We start from the raw sequence: 18,104 nt of genomic DNA on the forward strand, positions 1-18,104 counted from the left end.
GGAAAAGCAGGAAAAGAAATATCTGTGACGAGAAGACATGAAGCTGCGGCTGAAGCCGAGAGCAGAAGCCGCTTTTATTGTCTCATCTGAGCCCGGAACCGGTGTCCGGTGGGTCCGGTTCTCCTCTCCTCTCCTCCGCTCTTTGTCAGCGGGTTCACACACTGACCACACACGGGCGGGTTTGCTGGTTTTCTCTCAATGAAGACGCTCTACCGGATACCGACTCGTTACTTTTAGGACGTCAGTGAACCGGCGGCGTTTTAATCTTTTGGTTGTTTCGTGCAGAGAGGCTGGTGGGCTTTCATCTGCTGCTGGGTTTAACCACCTTTGTTTGGAGAAAAGAAGCTGATGCTGCGGTTCACTCACACTGACGGAGGAGATTCACCCAGCAGGTCTTTAATTACCCATTTCGTTTTTTTTAATCAGCCAGTTGATGCTCGTTTCTCTTACCGGGACCTACCACTAATGGGATCGTTTCAGCTTTTCACGCTGTATTTTTAAAGCTGTATTTTTAATTTTTGTGTGTTGTTGGTGACTCTACGTTGCGCTTGGTGTCCTCGGTCTTTTGTGTGGAACTGGTCTGTCAGTCCCGGACTGTCCTGGTTCCTTCCCGGTCCTTACCGGCCTCAGGAGCACAATGCCGGAGTGTGTGTCGGTATCAGAGTTCGTCCAGGAGGTTCAGGAGGACTGGAACTCTCCCACTACCTCCTCTTTCACCTCCAAGATGATCAGCTGCAGGAACACAGTCTACCTGCTGGAGGAGGTCAGTACTGACAGAGGAGGGGTAGCAGGTAGTGGTAGCAGTCTGAAGATGCTTATCGTGCAGATTCAACAGGACGGGTGTAGGCTACCTGATGAATGAGATTATCCGTACACGGTAAATTGATTATTTGGCTTCTAGCCTACATTCATGGCCGGACATAAGTGCTCAGGGTCCCCGGGGAAAATGAGCAGCTGTGGCCCCCAATCAATCCCTCATACCAACCCCTCTTTGTGTGATATGTACAGTTTTTCTTTTTAACCCCGTCTCCTACAAATTACAACATTTTTATATTATTTGCATGCAATTAACAAATCATAAAGGCCTTTGCACATTAATTGTTTATACACACTTACTGTAGATGATAAACGCCTGCAAGCATGAAACAGTTTATTCCTTTTAAAATTCTTCTTGGTACAAAAAAAAAAAAAAATGTAACTGATTTAAATTTGTCTCCTTGTGAAGCACAGCACAGCCTTTCTGCTGTGTTTAGGTGGTTCCCTGGTAGTCCTGCTTTGACTAATGGATTTTAAAACCTCAAACTTGCAAAGAGAGCAAGTATCAACTTGTGTGTCAAAGAGTAACAGCCTTTATGTCGACGATCATCGCTGTGAAGAGAGTTGGGTCAAAGAATGATAACCCCTGGTGCTTAGCGTTGTTGGCTTTTCAGCTTGCTATTCAGAATTTCATTGTAAATGTCTGTACTACTTATCCCAACCTTTTGACACAAACATGGACTCACCACCACTCTTGTTACACAGACTAATCCGCATTATAACACAGTTATGATGGTTGGACATGGACTGCTTTACCTTGATATGTCTTTTAACATTTGTTTAGTCACAGGTCTGACGACATTATGGTTTACAAAATATTATCCGTTGAGCGGCTCCAGAACTCTTGCTGCTGTGCAGATGTTTCATTATTTTCACTAAATTTCAGATCCATTTATGAAAGAAGTTGCAGAAAATGTTACCTCTATATAATGCTATGGCAAGAAGCTTTTGACTGTCATGACTGGGTTTCATGACATTGACCACCAGCTCAACACTTGGTTCTATAGGAGTACAATGCAGGCCTCAGACAGTTTGTTAAAATTGTAATATTTCCATAATATTTGTTATTTTTAATACACATGACACAAAACATTGATCTGGGATACAGTATATGAGCTAAGCATGAATATCATCCATCCATTTTCTACTACTTATCTGGGTCTGGGTTGTGTGTTGCCCACACCTCCTTCACTACAGTCACTGCCTCCAGCTGTTTTCGAGGATCATACTGAAGCATTCCCAAACCAAATGAGATGCATAATTTCTCCAGGAAGGCATCCTAGTCAGATTGCCCAAACCCCCTCAGCTGTTTTGTCTTAGCAGCAGTGATTGAGCTTGTCACCATTATATCGAGATCAAAGTCGCTATAGACACAGTTTCACAGCAATAAGGTTGCCTATCAATCAAAAACATGAATCTTCTTATTTACTGTCCAATTGCCCTTTGACCTAACATGCTTATTGGTGAAAAAATGTGATCATTTCTGTTAGACAAATGCTTCAGTCACTGAAGTAAGTCCAGCTTTTGTACTTCATTCACAATCAAAGTGTCGCTGTCACTGTGGGTTTTTGGAGGAAGACACAGAATCATGTTATGCAAAATTTGTCAAAATACAAGGGATGCAAATGATTCTTCAAATCAGCGATTGGTAGCATGGCTAATTAGCACAAAGCTGTTCCTTAACTACTACTCATCTTATATTTGCAGATATGCTGTTTACAGCCTTTCAGAACATCCTTGGATTAAAACAAAAAACAGACTGTATCTCACTACGAAGTTTGACTAAAATACCATTCTGCAGTAACAGCAGTTTCTTTTCCATTTGTCTGCCACCACTTTCACATCACCCTTATAGTTTGCATTGTGCTTGCAGGATTTCAGGAGGAAACACGGCACAAAATCATGAAATGTTTACATCCAAATTTCGTCTAAACCCGCCTTTGCATGCATATTTGCAAACATTTTGGAGCCTTCATCCGTAGACTTAATGGGCTGAAGCTCTTTAAATATTTACATATACAGAAGTAATTTCTTGATGTTAAAGTGATTATAAAATGTTCTAACTTGAGACCTAATCTACTAAAGGTCTTAAACAGTTTGTAAATTTGCTCTGCTGCTGTGTGAGGTCTGAGAGTTTGAATGGGGATGCCCCTCAAGCCAGCAGGCAGCAGCAATTCCCCCATCAGTGGAGCTACCGACCCCGAGCCTGGCCTCAAAAACACTGCCCTTCTGCCCCAAACATGTACCCCCAACAGAGTCGGCATATGTTACCATGGCAACAGATTAATCATTGTTCCTATTCAGGCTATGGTTATTTGATGATAACGAGGAGGAGCCAGAGCGATAATCATTTTAAAGGATGTTCTAGCTTGCACACTGGTGCTACATTCAAAGGACGCTGAAAAACTGTAAATTACAGATTTAATTGTATAATTTGTAATTATTTATCTATTTTTCTTAGAACCACCTGTTTATAGTGACATTTATTTTATGTGTGTGAAGTTTTAAAGCCATGAATAATAAGCACCATATAGACAGTCCAAGCTTGTCCAAAGATAAATTCCCAATGTAGGCAGAGATGATTGTTATTTCACTGTTTGACAATAAAGTAGAGCATATTAATAATGCTATGAATACCCCAAAATCCTGTCATATTTGTTTGCATAATTATCACTTTTCTTCAATTTTAATGGCATTTATGTCAACATATGGGTCGTAAGTATGACTTTGAAAGTCGAATGCGAAAAATCAAGCAAACCCTGAAGCTGTTTAAATGTAATTAAATGATAAAATTTGAAATTTGTTGTGCTTCCTTGACTTAACACAGTATTTTCAACCCTCACATGTCCAACTGCAGTAATAACAACCATCAATCATCATTTCCACACTCAAGTTACAGTGTCAAAAAAAGTACCTAATAATCAATAAGAAGCAGCAGCGCATGAAAACTGGCAGCCTCCATCTTTCTATTCCAAGTCACATTAGAGTCGTACGCATGGTTGCCTTCCCTTTGCAGTAATGTGGATTTAATATATGGTCTGACAGATTCAGAAATAATCATGTAGAAATCATTGTATAAACTATTAACCTGTTAATAACTGCTGAAGGTAAAAAATCAAAATCTTCTCAGAATGGGGAGAAGAGCTTCACTGTGGAGATTTTTAGTGATCAGACGATGGTTCTCACACAGGAACGTCGCCGTCATCAAGTTTGTCCTCTGTGTGTATGTTGAGGTGAATTACTACCACCTCCCCTTCATGCACATGTACACACACACACATGCACACAGTGCAGGTCCACAGACTCCTCATTAGTGTGTGTTTTTTTTTTTTTTCAGGCTCTGGACAGCGACAGGTTGGTGCTACAGAAGATGAAGAAAGCTGCAAAAGCCAAATACACATCAGGTCAAGGTACACACCCCAAAATATACACACTCACACATGTGCATCCCCGTATTGTTCCCTTTACTAACAGCATTTCTGTCTCAGAACACGTGTCTCATTTGGAGCAGTACATTAACGCGATGGAGAAGCTGTCGGTCAACTGTCACTCAAACGGAGAGACGGAGGTTGGCTCCGCCTTCTGCCGCCTGGCGGACTTTTCCAAAGAGCTCCTCTCTCCCATGAAAAACCTGGTGAGTGATAGCAACACAACACTGCAGGGGTTAAAGGTCAAAGCAGGTGTACTTGTTAAGAGTCACAATCTCCAGTTAGTCTAAAGAGAGTTAGGAGCTCTTAGCTGGGTCTCTAAACCCTGCAAGTGTTGCTCATACACAGACCTCCCAGTGGCTTTTGTTTGGTGATGCTTTTTTATTTAATATCAAATAATTTCTAACTGAACTGAACCCTCTGTTATATGTTGTGTGATTCATGGTTGACTGATCCTTCCCAAATGTGAAAAAGCCCTCTCACTTTAAACCACTCTTTAGCTGGTGTGAACAGGACTCCAAAGGAAATGTTTCCATTTCCTCTGGAAAAGTCCCTTTAATAAAATAAACCTCCAGCTGATGAGTTTCTACTTAAAAATCTGTAACCTCAGTTGATAAAACCCTTAAAAATGAGTCTTTGCTCTTGTTTGAAAAAATCTGCCTCCTTCCTTTACAGAAAGCCCTTTGTAGAGGAGCGCATAATGAGTTCATTTACAAAATGACTGACTGACCAGCATCAGCTATATGATTAAATTCAGACTTTTTGGTTATATATGTTATGGCGAGTGTCTTTTATTATCCATCCACTTTCTTCAGCTTATCCAACAGGGGTTCGCGGTGTCTGGAGTCTACCCCAGGCCTAACACAGAGAAACAGACAATCATTCACACCTACAGCAAATTTAGAGCCACTAATTAACCCAACCCCATGCATGTCTTTGTGTGGGAGGAACCCAGAGAGAACCCACGCAGGCACAGGGAGATCATGGAAGCCCCACACAGTCAGTAGATTTGAACCCAGGACCTTGTTGTAGTGAGGTGACAGTGCTAACCACTGCGCAGCTGTTCTCAGATGTATTCAATCAAATTAACAAATAAAATATTTAATGGTTTATGTAGTCTGTCTTTGGACAATAACACAGTATTTATAATTTTATCAGATTAGACTTTTACAAAAATTTTTCTTATTAAAAATCTCTGGACAGATGAAACCAAGGTTATCTTTTAACTGATAGGAATTAAATCCATATACTTTTTATCTAAGTTTGTTATTTTGGGCGTTTGAAAATGAGGTACTCATATTTGATTGCTTTATTTAAATCCACTGTGTTGGTGTACAGAAGCAACATTACTGTCACTGTCCGATTAAGGACCTAACTTAAGACCAAACCGTATATACATCTGGACAGCAGTAGACAATAGTGAGCTTGTGACACAATCCTTGTGTTATATGGTTTTGTGCTCTCTGTCATAATCACCTAAACTGTCTTAATGTTTTTCATGTTAAGCAGTTCATAGTGTTACCCATGATGGCTTTGAGCAGTATGTATTTTTCCCTTTAAATAACTTATGTTTCTGTGTGTTCAGCTAAAGAGCATGCTCCACAATATCAACTTCTTCTTGGACTCTCTGGTTAAAGGAGACCTGAGGGAGGTGAAGGGGGTGAGGACATTCATTTTTGCTTACTGCATTCATACCGCCTGAATAACTTGTATGAACTATAACAGTCACGAGCCTCGGGCCAGTGTTTCTGTCAACATTTCACCAGAGTTCAGTCAAAAAAAAGAATCTTTGTAGTCTTTTTTACTGTGTTTAGCCTCAGGATGCTGCTGCTTGTGTTCAGTAAGGTTAATAATTTTAATTCCAGTTTCCTCCTGTGTCTCCTAGGATCTGAAAAAGCCTTTTGAAAGAGCGTGGAGGGATTATGAGAGCAGATTGTGAGTGACACTGAATTAACTTATGTTTATTTGCTAGTATCTAAGACTGGAAACTTTAATACATTTGTATTAGGAACAGGAAGATTTTTAAATCAAAGTCTTCAAACTGTGTGTGCAGTAAACAGGTGGAGAAGGAGAAGAGGGAGTTAGCTCGGCAGTATGGGATGGTGAGGAGTGAGGTGAGCGGAGGAGAGATCGCGGAGGAGCTGGAGAAGGAGAGACGCTCCTTCCAACTGAGCATGTGTGAGGTCAGTGACTCTTCCCCTTCATTTCCTTTCTTATTTTTAAAACAATGTGCAGCTTTCCTTCAATCGCTTCTTGTCTTTTTTCCTCAGTATCTAATTAGGGTCAATGAGATAAAGACGAAGCGAGGAGTCGACCTTCTGCAGAACCTCATCAAACACTACCATAGCCACAACAAGTAGGAGCTCACACAAACACAGCTTTGGCAAAGCTACATACACTAAACTGGAATGGTTCGATTTACTACATCTTTATGTTTGTGTTCAGTTTCCTGCAGGAGTGTGTTTCCACCACTCAGAGGCTGAAGCAGTACATGGATGAGCTCAACGGAGTCCTGACCACGGTACAAGAAGTACTAACAGCAGTAACACTAGCAGCAGCCTCCAAGTGCGGCTGGCAGACTGTTAATGATTTGTACAGAGATTAAAATTAAATAATTTACTTTTTAAAAATTATTATTATGAAGAATACAACATACAGAATAGAGAAGGACATTACATGAAGTAAGAACTTAAGTGATTTACTCTCTTTTTGACTCTTCTTTTGGAGCCAGCCTAGAGGAACTATACTTTGCCGCTTGGTTGTGCTCTGTCTCTGCAGTCACATGATTAAAAGTCATCCATTCACACAGTAACTGATCAGCTCCAGCTCTCTACATGTGTAATAGTCCGTGAATCGTGATGATTCATTCCAAAATTAAAAATGGGAATTTGCTGAGTGAGATTTGGACGGTTTAAGCGCGGCAGCAGCATGTGATCCTGGATTAGCTGAGCTCTGCAGGTGAGCTGTTTGTGTGTGCAGGTGAAGCAACGTCAGGACGAGGAGAAGAGACAGCTGTGCACACTCAGAGATCAGCTGAGGCCGGTCGTCCACACAGAGCAGGTCAGAGACACAGACACATATGTGGGCTATATCACCGTTTGGACATGTAAATAATGAATGTGTGTCTGCACATATGTGTGTGCGTGTGTAGGACTCTTTACCTAAACAGGTGTACAATATGCACCAGCTGCTGGGAGACAAACAGTACGGGACGGAGAGAACGGGATTCCTCTACAAGAAGAGTGACGGGTAAACACGCAACATAAAATAACCTGCGCGCCTTTTTAAAAATTTACAAAGCAGTGCAATTAAGTTAAATGCCTCAATTACTCTTAATGTGCGTACTACATTGAAATATAAAGCTATTCATTTTTTCCCCAGGTAGTACAAGTAGTACTTCAGACTGATTTTTTTCAATTGCAGTTTTTTAAAAATTCATTTAAATTTTAAATACAAACGGTACCAAAGTGTTGATAAAATAGGGAAACTCATATAAACAATGTTAAATAGTTAAAAATATCTTCACCTTGACCAACATTTGTTCCTCGACATTAATAACGCATTTAGAAAAATTTACCTGACTTGTGCTCTTAATGGGGTGTCCTTAAGCTTTTTGTTGCTACTGACTGTTTGAATTTGAATAGTTCTTGGACCACTTAACCAACACCGGCCTGCAGCCTTTGGTTTAATGTTGTTATATAATCATGGTCATTGCATCATCTCCTTTTAAAGGCTTGTGTCTCATAGCTTAAGGCATTCTTTTATTCTCACTTTTCTTTCTAATATTATGACGTCTTTACCCTACAAAATGCCTTGAGGCAGCTGTTGTGAAATGGCGTTATAGCTATTGAACTGACAAGGAGCGACATTGCACATGTGCTGGCTTCGTACTTATATTTGTGTGTGTGGATTATGGAATGGCAAGGAACCCGGCCTTTGTAATTTGCTCCCTCCAGACTGGTCAACGTTTTCCAAAATAGTTATGTTGGATGGGGGAAGATGCTGCCTTTATTGTGAAAATCAGGGAGTCTCTGTGTGCACCCACAGACTGTATATAAAAGATGGCTGTAGATTTCGGGTTTGAAAGGAGGTTTAAAGGGAGAGTACCTCAAACGTATGCTTTTCTAAGGCCTCAGTTACACAGGCGACTGGTTGGCGACCCACTGGAGACCAAAGTTTGCTAGGAGAAAAATGCGTATTCCCTGACAGTTACTAAATTGCTGTAGACAAGTATGTGTTTCAAGCAAACAAAGGGCTACTCTGGCAATCTGCTAATCACCAAAGCTATAGTGTGGTCTTCCTTGTTATTGATAAGTTGCTACAGTGCGAGGGCACTAAGACGCTCAGTGATAGTGAGTGCTATTAGGATCACTAAAAGGACTAAAACTGTGTTTGTGTTACAGGTTGAGGAAAATGTGGCAGAAGAGAAAATGTTCAGTTCACAACTGTTACCTGACCATCGCACATGCTACTGTGAGTCTGTGTGTGTATAAATGTATAAAGAGATAAAAACAGCAGGAAAAATCTGTGTGTCTTAGTTTCTCTTTGCTGTCTTTGTTTTTTTAATTAATTGAATCTTATCAGTGCCATTCTTTCTGCTTTTCAGCCGAACAAACCTCCCACCAGACTCAACCTGCTCACCTGTCAGGTTAAACCCAGCGTGGAGGATAAGAAATGCTTTGACCTTATCTCTCGTAAGAGTGTCACTAATTTTTTAAATGCTATTCTACATGTACACTGAAGTCGTACGTAATTTAACACAAGATAAAAACTGTATGTATCCAAATATAAATTAAAGTTAAATGCGTGTAATCAGTATTATGTACTGTATAAATACATCCCTGTAAATATAAGAAACACCTTGTCCTGCAGATAATCGGACCTACCACTTCCTGGCTGAAGATGAAGCTGAGTGTGTGGCGTGAGTAAAACTTTGTTCGGGCAGGTTGTTAAAGGGCCACTCTGCTAAGTTTACACGTACAGTATGAGTTATGTTTTTCATATGTCACGTGTGTAGTATGATTGCACATGTGACACTAGACACTAAACATTACAAGTCTGAAAATGTTTAGTTAGACAGAAGAGTAGTTTCCTTTGCTGCTCCACCTCTCAGCTTTAAACTATATTAGCTGCTAATTTTATAGGAGATCTGCGTCTTTAATTAAACCAAGTATATACAAAATGCCCTGTTTAGACAAAGAGTTAAATCACTGACCTCGCAGTTGCAAAACAAATGTTCAGCCTTTTCTTGGCTGAAACGATGTTAAGCTTAGTGAGCAATTTACTGCTTATGGTCCTGAATGAAGCACAAACTTTGCACCTAAAGAAGTGAGATGCATGTCTTTTGAAATGCTGTCTTAGAGAGTTTGGACTGAGATGTCAGCGGCCGACCCTCCCGATTTTCCCGGTAGAATCCTGAATTTCAGTGCCCCTCCCGAAAATCTCCCGGAGCCACCATTCTCCCGAATTTCTCCCCATTTCCACCTGCAAAACAAAATTGCTAAACCATCTTTAACAGGGCTGCCGTTTCCGGCCAGACAATAATAACAGTGACACCTCGAAATCAAGCGCGGGTATGCTACTGGCTGTGAAGCATTGCACCTTCAAATACAACCATGTGTAGAGGAGTGTTGTTGTTATAGATATTGCTATAGTTAGGGAAGAGTATCCCCAGTTCTCTGTTTATGTATATACCTGTATCTGTTGTTGTATAGGATGGTTCTATTGAACCATCACTACCATCTGTTGCACAGGTACTGGACAGCTATTTAATTTAACTTATTTTTTCCGATAAATAAACACTGTAAAATTCAAGTTTTTTGTGTGTATATGTATATGACGACCCCCCAACAGCCCTTTTGAATGTCCCCCTAATTCTGAGGTGTCAAGGTCGGCAAGTATGGCGCCCGTGTGTGTGTTTTTAATATAGTAATTGTGGCAAATTGTTGGACTACTCTTTTCTTGTGGTGCTCACATCATCTTGGCTCTAAAAATGAGAACAAATTATAAAAAAGTGTTGTTTGTTTTCAGCTGGATGTCGGTGCTCACTAACAGCAAGCAGGAGGCTCTGAGTATGGCTCTGGACGGGGGAAGAAAAGGGGGAGGAGGGAGTGAGAGCAGCGTGGAGGATCTGACCCGAGCCATCACCGATGATATCAAACGGATGCCGGGAAACAACAGCTGCTGTGACTGCGGCGCACCAGGTAATCAAACCAACAAAGTACACTAGATGTTATGCCGAAGAGATTACTGGATTAATTGTGTCATATTTAATCAAGTAAATAACTGACAGATTATTTTGTGGCAAATAAGACAGGTGAATGAATCGATTAGTTTAATTCCAAGCTTGTATTTAATATTTATCAGCTAAATGTTATATAATTTCTTATTAGCAGTCTGTATTTCTACAATCAGGTGGTTTGTGCCAAGGTAGGCTTTTATTGTGAAAAAATCTGCAGGAAGTATTCGGGTGAGCTCTCTCTCGCTAAATGAAAATAAAACTGAAGTTGTCATTTTTTGGCAACTTTGTCAATAATCACATCGATAGCACTCTGGGCCCCCTTCCCTCCTACTGTAAAACACATGTAAAAAACCTCGGTGTCTACCTTGAAGGTTCTTTTAAATTGAATAAGCAGGTGAGTGCAGTAGTCCAGTCCTGCTTCTTTCAGTGAAGACAGCTAGCCAAGGTAAAGCCATACCTCCTGGTTAATGTCTTTGAACGTGTTATTCACTTTTTCCTTACTTGCAGATTGGACTACTGCAATTCATTTTATTTTGGTCTCGACCAGGCCTCCATTCATCGTCTTCAGATGGTCCAAAATTCAGCTGCTCGCCTGCTAACTGGTACCAACCGGAGAGGCATATAACCTCAGTTTTAGCTTCTCTACACTGGCTTCCTGTCTCCTAGAGGATCCAATATAAACTTTTACTTTTTGTTTTTAAGTCGCCTGAGCCCCTTCTTACCTGTCTGAGCTCCTTTCTGTTTATGCTCCAGGAAAAACCATGAGGTCTAGCTCAAAATTAATGCTGTCCATCCCAAGGACTAATCTCAAATCTCGTGGTGATAGAGCCTTCTCTGTGGCAGGTCCCAGACTTTGGAATAGTCTTCCCCTAAATATTAGATCTGCACAAACACTTGATCAATTTAAGTCACTATTAAAGACACATTTTTATGCCCTGGCTTTTAACACACTACGACCCAAGCATTTTGGTCTTATTTTAATAGTCTTAGTTATTGTTTTAATTCTTTTATTGTCCCATCATTGTTTTATATTGTTACTATTGTTTTACATTGTTTCTTTTTAATGGCATTTTTATATTGTTAAGCACTTTGTGCAGCATCGTCTGTCTGGAAATGTGCTATATAAATAAATTTGACCTTGACCTTTGACCTTGACCTCTCTTACTGTAGATCCTGGGTGGCTTTCTACAAACCTGGGTATCCTGACCTGTATTGAGTGTTCAGGCATCCACAGGGAAATGGGGGTCCACGTCTCCAGGATCCAGTCTCTGAGCCTGGACAGTCTGGGAACCTCAGACCTGCTGGTAGGTCAGACCTGTTAGCTAATGAGCTTATCAGTCATGCTGTCCAGGTGTAACTGAGTTCACTTCTGAAATGTTACTGTGCAGGGCATTTACATGTGCTCAGCTGAGAACTGTCGTTAGCATCTGTGATAGTTTCAGTTAGCTTTGTGAACAGTTATCAAAGACATTTCTAGAGATAAACTCTCAGGTATTTTCTACGTTTTTTTTTTTTTTTTCATGGTGTGCATTTCCATTGCTCTGCAGCTGGATCTTTACTATTTTAGTGCAATGTGGTTTATTCTGACATATGTATTGTTACATGTTTGACATTTAGTTAAATATTTTCTAACATGGTTATTTAATGTTAATTCAGAGAGGAGATTTCTATCCATGCAAGACATAATAAGTTCCAATTCTCAGTCAGCAGTGACCTCTGACAAACTGAAAAAGATTGTAACGTTACATCTTGATGCATGCTCAATCATCCAGGTAAGTAAATCCCCAAAAGTTGATTCTGTTCATCTGGCCGTAGCGTTTTCAGTGGGAGAAACGTTTCATCACTCACCCAAGTGACTTCTTCAGTCTCAGCCGACTGCAGGTTTCCCCAACCTTATAAACAGTACATTTGCATAATGAATGAAACTAGCCATGAGTCACTTGGGTGAGTGATGAAACGTTTCTCCCACTGAAAACGCTACGTCCAGATGAACAGAATCAACTTTTGGGGATTGTAATGTTACGCTACTATTTTTATCATTTAACTCAATCCAGGTGGGATTTGGTAATGAACTGGCTTCTTACCTACTGAAGTACATAATATTAATCATCTGGGTTTTTTTTTAAATAGCCGAACACAATGTAAACACAGTGTAGTGTCCCCCAACTAATCCAATCTAGCTTATTGTGAGGTTAAAAATCATGATGATTCTTATTTTTGATACAATACCCACTGAATGAGTATTACATGGCCCTCATGTTGTTTGCCCTTGAGTGTGAGCTCTCTCTCTCTCTCTGTATCTCCCAGTTGGCCAGGAATGTTGGTAATTCTGGTTTTAATGAAATACTGGAAGCCAACCTGCTGAGTCCGTCACTGAAGCCCTCCCAACACAGCCACATGTAAGACACAAACACAGGTGCACACACTCATAGGAAATATTTCACACTTTAACAAATCTGATGCCGTATATTTTTGACGTGCAGGCCTGAGCGTAAAGACTTCATCCTGTCCAAGTATCAAGATGTTAACTTTGTGAGGCGGAGCCATAGCTCTGCTTCGGCGCTGCGACTTCGTCTGCAGGAGGCGACCAAGAGCTGCGATATCTACACTCTGATCCAGCTGTACGCTCAGAGGGCAGAGCTGAGCCAGCCACTGCACACACACATACAGGTAGCTAAACACACTTTATACAGGCACACTGTGCATGTTGGATTGCACGTACGCACGTACAGATAAAAAAAAAACCAGGTATAATCAGCGCACAGATTCATTAAGATGCGAGGTATTAATAATCTGGGAACATCATAATCTCAAGAGATTGTTTTCTTGCCATCAGGAGAAAGGGGAGACAGCGCTCCATTTAGCTGTCCTACTGGCTGACAGGACATCACTGCACATCCTGGACTTCCTGGCTCAGAACTGGTCAGTCTGCTATGGAAACCTTTGTTACACCTCAGTGTGTGTGTGTGTGTGCGTACCTGTGTGTTTACCTGCATGTTTTTCTTTCTTTCTTTTTTTTGCCAGCTCCAATGTTGATATACAGACATCAGCGGGAAACACGGCGTTGCACTACAGCTGTCTGCACAACAAGACCGACTGTGTGAAGCTGTTACTGAGAGCCAGAGCCAACACACACATCAGTAATACACACACACACTTGTATAACGTATCTGTCAGAGCGCTCATTTTTCAGTTGAGCATCAACTGTGTGTAGAGGTTATTTAATGTCATTCTGATAAAGCATTATGAGAAAAACGTCAGACTCTTCACATCCAAAATAATCCAAGTTCACCAGGATTAGTGTCCCAAAGATAAAACACTATTCATTTCAAACAACCACATCATCCAGAGGTTCACTGTAAGGATCGCAAAGACAAACTAAAGATAACCTGAAACAGAAGATCAGTGTCTGTGGAGCTGTAGGTCTCCAGCCTCACTCTCCATGTAGAGTCACCTGCCTTCAGCACCTATGCCCATCGACTGCAGCCAACAGATGAGGCCCAATAAAAAAAACAACAAAACAGGAGGACTGACAGACAATAAGTAAAACACACAGTATTTAGTGTCCTGATATTTTGAATATAGTATAAGTGAGGATTTTTTTAGAGCTTTTTACATGAAGAATATTTTTGGTGACTTGGATAAACTGCTGATATTTAGTAATTATTTCATTATTAATTAATATCTTAACTGTTTATTTCAGAGAACGAGTTAGGAGAAACCGCTCTGGATGTGAGCCGCAGGTTGAAGCACACCCATTGTGAGGCACTGGTGAGGTCATCGCTCTGATTACAGATTCAGTAACCACCTGTTATACTGTGTTATCACCATATTTGACCAAGATGGCAGAGGACTAAATTACTAGTTTTTTATTTTTAAAAAATGTATTTAGCAAGATAAATGATGGTCTGTTACTATAATTAACTGCACAACAATGCATCTTATGTCTTTAAAAAGGTGTCAAACATGGTTGAAAGCTCCAGTTTTGTGAGTCATATAAGTGGAGGTGAAGGCTAGCAGACTATGTTGTCTACAGTCAGCTTAAGTCACCTACCTGTTAACTTTATTCTGTGTTTTAACTTGATTTTGTATTGCTGTTGTAGCACTTAATATTCTTATTTTATTCTGTTGTAGCAGTTTGTGACTGCTTGCCTGTGAAACTGTACTTACTTACTTGCCTGTTAACCAAAAGGCCCTGATAAAGTTTCACATTACAAAAACTACACAGGTGTTCAAAGGAGTAAAACAGACACAGAGCTGAAACTAATTATTTTAGCAGGTTGTAAACAAGTGAATTTCTGCTGTAAAATCTGGCATTTTAAAGGGAGTCTATAGAGAGGCACGTAGTTTTTGGAGCTATCCTCAACTGACCATCTTTTACTCTCAGCATGGATTGTTAAGCAGCATGCAGTCAAATACTGCTCAAACCTGATTGGTCAGTAGCTCTTAAAGCCTTTTCCCTTGTCTTTGAAGGTGCCCCTCATTTACAAATATTTTACTGTGTGTGTGCAGTTGCAGAAGGCCCAGTCCAACCAGTTTGACCATCACGTCCATGTGGAGTACGAGTGGAGGCTTCGTCATGACGACCTGTACGACAGTGATGATGACTTTGATGACAAGGTAACCATGGCAATTGACAGCCTGCTGAGTTGAGATTCTTACAAAAAAATGTCCTCAGAGTAATTTAAACAATGTCACTGCCTTTTCTTCATGTTCTGCATTCATATATAAGTATAAGGGGGATCTGTTACTTGTATTTATAATTTACTCTACTCGCTATCGGAGTTTTGCACAGTTCACAATTCGAAATAATCCTTATTATACTGTGTTATGGTGCAGCCCATTGGTTTGTACTCTGTTTGAAACATGTTTAGCTCCCTTCCTCGTTAGAGTAAAAGTCTTTGCTCATAATGAGTTTTAAGCTATCAATCTTTATAAACTGGTTTCTCTCTGCTAACGTCTTCATGTGCTTCATCCTCTGTTTCAGAATGGTCCGTTGAAAAAGGAGCGCTCCACTTCCTCCTCATCCTCCTCTTTCACCCCCTCCTTCTCCTTCTCCTCGCGTCCCTTCAGCTTCAGTCAGTCCAACTCCTCCTGTGTCTCGTTGTCCTCCTCTGGAACACCTGGAGGACCAGCTGGAGGCCTCCTCAGTGTGGGGAGGAGACTCGCCATGGCTATGGAGCTTCACAGCCATCCCGCTGGCTCCGTCCCCAGCCCACCACCTCCTCCTCCATCCTCCCCTGCGCCCCCGCTGCCTCCCAGGGTCAAAGGTCATCTTATATAAACATTTTTTAACTGTTTTATCTGGTTCAAGGTCTTTCTTTGGCTTTACCTGCTGCCTGAATGAAAAACCTCACTGCTCTCTTTTGGCTTTCAGCTCCCAATGTTCCTCCTCCTCCACCTCCGTCTGGGGGAGATGGTATGGGGGAGGAAGAGGAGGGAGAGGGCGAGGTATTCTTTCCCTTGACAGGAAATAGAAAGATTACCCCTCCCTCTCCCATCGCCATCCGACACAAGAGGAGCTGCTCTGAGTCCAGTAAGCACGGTAATATCTGAGAGGCACACTATAATTAATCAGTCAGAGGGATACTGTGTTATTAACTCTGTGTGTGTGTGTGTGTGTGTGTGTGTGTGTGTGTGTGTGTGTGTGTGTGTGTGTTTTGTGTGTGTGGGTGGGTGGGTGTAGATTATGGGTTGCCAGCCAGTCCCAGGATATACAGTGGTCCAGACTCCTCCTTCAGGAAGTGTGTGTGAGTATCCACAGCACTGCATCGAGCACATCCAGGAAGAATCTGGCTCATAACCGGTGTTGTGATCATTGTTGCAATAGCTGCTGCAATGATGATGATCACAACACCGGTTGTGTCTCTTTATTATTATGTAAAGGTGTTTTTTTTTCTTTTTCTTTTTTTTTGTATGAATACAAACTCCAGGAGTACTACAGGAGTTTGTATGTACAGTCCAGTGTTCTAAAATGGTCCACTGAATTTTGTTGTGTTTTTGTATCCTAGCTTTGAAAAAAGAAAAGCTAAAGTTTGATCTTTGCTGATGAAGCTTATATTGGATATAACTGGATGTGCGATGAAGGGATGTCTCACAGACCGAGGTGCTATTCAGCTCATGCTGTTGTTCAGAATTCAAACCCGTAGAACAAAGCTTTAAGCAAAATAGAAACAAATGAATTTTAGGAGAGATCCTAAAATTTGAATTTGTTCAAAATCTGTCAGAGTAAATTTATTGGGACAGATATCAGATATGAATATTGTTGGTTTATTATTTCATACATGATTGTAAAAGAATTAAAGAGGACATAAAAGGTTAAAGTTGGAACTTTATTCTTATAATTATGAAATAAACAAAGTGAAGCAGTTTCTACTTAGATGAATTGAGACTGTACTGACCTCTGGTGGATAGGAGGTGAAATACAGGTCAGTGTGATGAGCTTCAAAATACCACAGACTAGTGATGGTAAATTTGATTCTTTTTACTGAATCGAGTTTTAATGAGTCACTCACCAAAGTGAATCGGGTTTTTTGAGTCATTTTAGTCACTGAGTCAGTTGACCAGAGAGTGCAAAAAATGTACATTTTCACTCAAACTTAATTTGTTTCTCTTTTAATGTAAATCCTACTGCTAAGATGAGTGATTCTTAAAGAAAACAACTATTTTATATAGCAAAAAAGAGCAAAAGAATTTCTAAAGGGAACATTTCTTTTGTTTATTTTTATTTTATTAGTATTTTCCTTACATGTGTCAAATATATATTTTCTCATCTAAATGTCCACTGAGCTGTGAGCCAGGGGGCGGTAGTGCGCCTTAAGAAGTAGCTGCGAGCCAGGAGGGAGGGGGTGAGTGAGTCATGAGTGATTCGCTCGCTCTATGATTCAGCACAGGAGGGAGGGGGTGAGCGAGTCATGAGTGATTCGCTAGCTCTATGATTCAGCACAGGAGGAAGGGGGTTAGCGAGTCATGAGTGATTCGCTAGCTCTATGATTCAGCACAGGAGGGAGGGGGTTAGCGAGTCATGAGTGATTCGCTAGCTCTACGATTCAGCGCAGGAAAGGAGGGGGTGAGTAGCTCAAATGTGCTGTTAGCATGTTAGCAGAGCGATGCTACTGTGAACCGAGGAGCTATTGTCTTGATGTGAGCTTCTACTCAGGGTTTTTTCTTCCAGTTCAGAGCAGAAATGTTTTTGTTAAGATACTGGATGTTGTGTTTTTCTTCACAATTTGAATTATAAGCTAGATATATTTCTACTAATGAAATTAGTTTGCTAACAGCAACAGGGATGAGTCAGTGAGTCAGTTGCGCTTGTGAATCATGATTCACGAGTCAGTAAAGTGATTCTCGAGTATTGAACGATTCGTTCATGATTCGCGCATCACTACCACAGACAATAACACGGACTCCTTCTCCTCCTCCCTGTCTGTCTCTGTTTCTCCAGTCCAGCTTCTCCTCTCAGCTCACTGACTGAACGATCTGACAGAGGTACTTCCTGTCTCAAAACGTCTTCTGAGACCTGACTCTGTTTTACGTATCAAGAGTCTGTTAAATCCATTATGTTAAATATATTATGTCTACCTGTGATAAATGACAGCGTGCACCTACAGTCTTTAACC

The 18,104-nt window shown here is 40.8% G+C and overlaps 1 protein-coding gene across 1 annotated transcript in view; it reads left to right on the forward strand.

Annotated features, from left to right (window-relative positions):
• The window catches only part of unm_sa1614 (un-named sa1614), a 24,684-nt gene continuing 6,580 nt past the window's right edge, over nt 1-18,104 (forward strand). The window contains exons 1-26 of the mRNA XM_031733206.2: nt 1-108; nt 286-763; nt 4,154-4,226; nt 4,305-4,450; nt 5,830-5,904; nt 6,130-6,179; nt 6,298-6,427; nt 6,515-6,600; nt 6,690-6,765; nt 7,224-7,304; nt 7,396-7,493; nt 8,648-8,717; nt 8,851-8,938; nt 9,117-9,165; nt 10,275-10,447; nt 11,656-11,789; nt 12,793-12,884; nt 12,969-13,155; nt 13,322-13,407; nt 13,510-13,625; nt 14,189-14,256; nt 14,998-15,105; nt 15,473-15,755; nt 15,863-16,030; nt 16,172-16,235; nt 17,930-17,973. Of these exons, the coding sequence (XP_031589066.2) occupies nt 638-763; nt 4,154-4,226; nt 4,305-4,450; nt 5,830-5,904; nt 6,130-6,179; nt 6,298-6,427; nt 6,515-6,600; nt 6,690-6,765; nt 7,224-7,304; nt 7,396-7,493; nt 8,648-8,717; nt 8,851-8,938; nt 9,117-9,165; nt 10,275-10,447; nt 11,656-11,789; nt 12,793-12,884; nt 12,969-13,155; nt 13,322-13,407; nt 13,510-13,625; nt 14,189-14,256; nt 14,998-15,105; nt 15,473-15,755; nt 15,863-16,030; nt 16,172-16,235; nt 17,930-17,973 (2,671 nt within the window). The 5' untranslated portion in view covers nt 1-108; nt 286-637. The remainder of the gene's footprint in view (nt 109-285; nt 764-4,153; nt 4,227-4,304; nt 4,451-5,829; nt 5,905-6,129; nt 6,180-6,297; nt 6,428-6,514; nt 6,601-6,689; nt 6,766-7,223; nt 7,305-7,395; nt 7,494-8,647; nt 8,718-8,850; nt 8,939-9,116; nt 9,166-10,274; nt 10,448-11,655; nt 11,790-12,792; nt 12,885-12,968; nt 13,156-13,321; nt 13,408-13,509; nt 13,626-14,188; nt 14,257-14,997; nt 15,106-15,472; nt 15,756-15,862; nt 16,031-16,171; nt 16,236-17,929; nt 17,974-18,104) is intronic.

This window comes from Oreochromis aureus, linkage group 5, assembly GCF_013358895.1.
Source record: "Oreochromis aureus strain Israel breed Guangdong linkage group 5, ZZ_aureus, whole genome shotgun sequence".
In the NCBI taxonomy this organism is placed as follows: domain Eukaryota; kingdom Metazoa; phylum Chordata; class Actinopteri; order Cichliformes; family Cichlidae; genus Oreochromis; species Oreochromis aureus.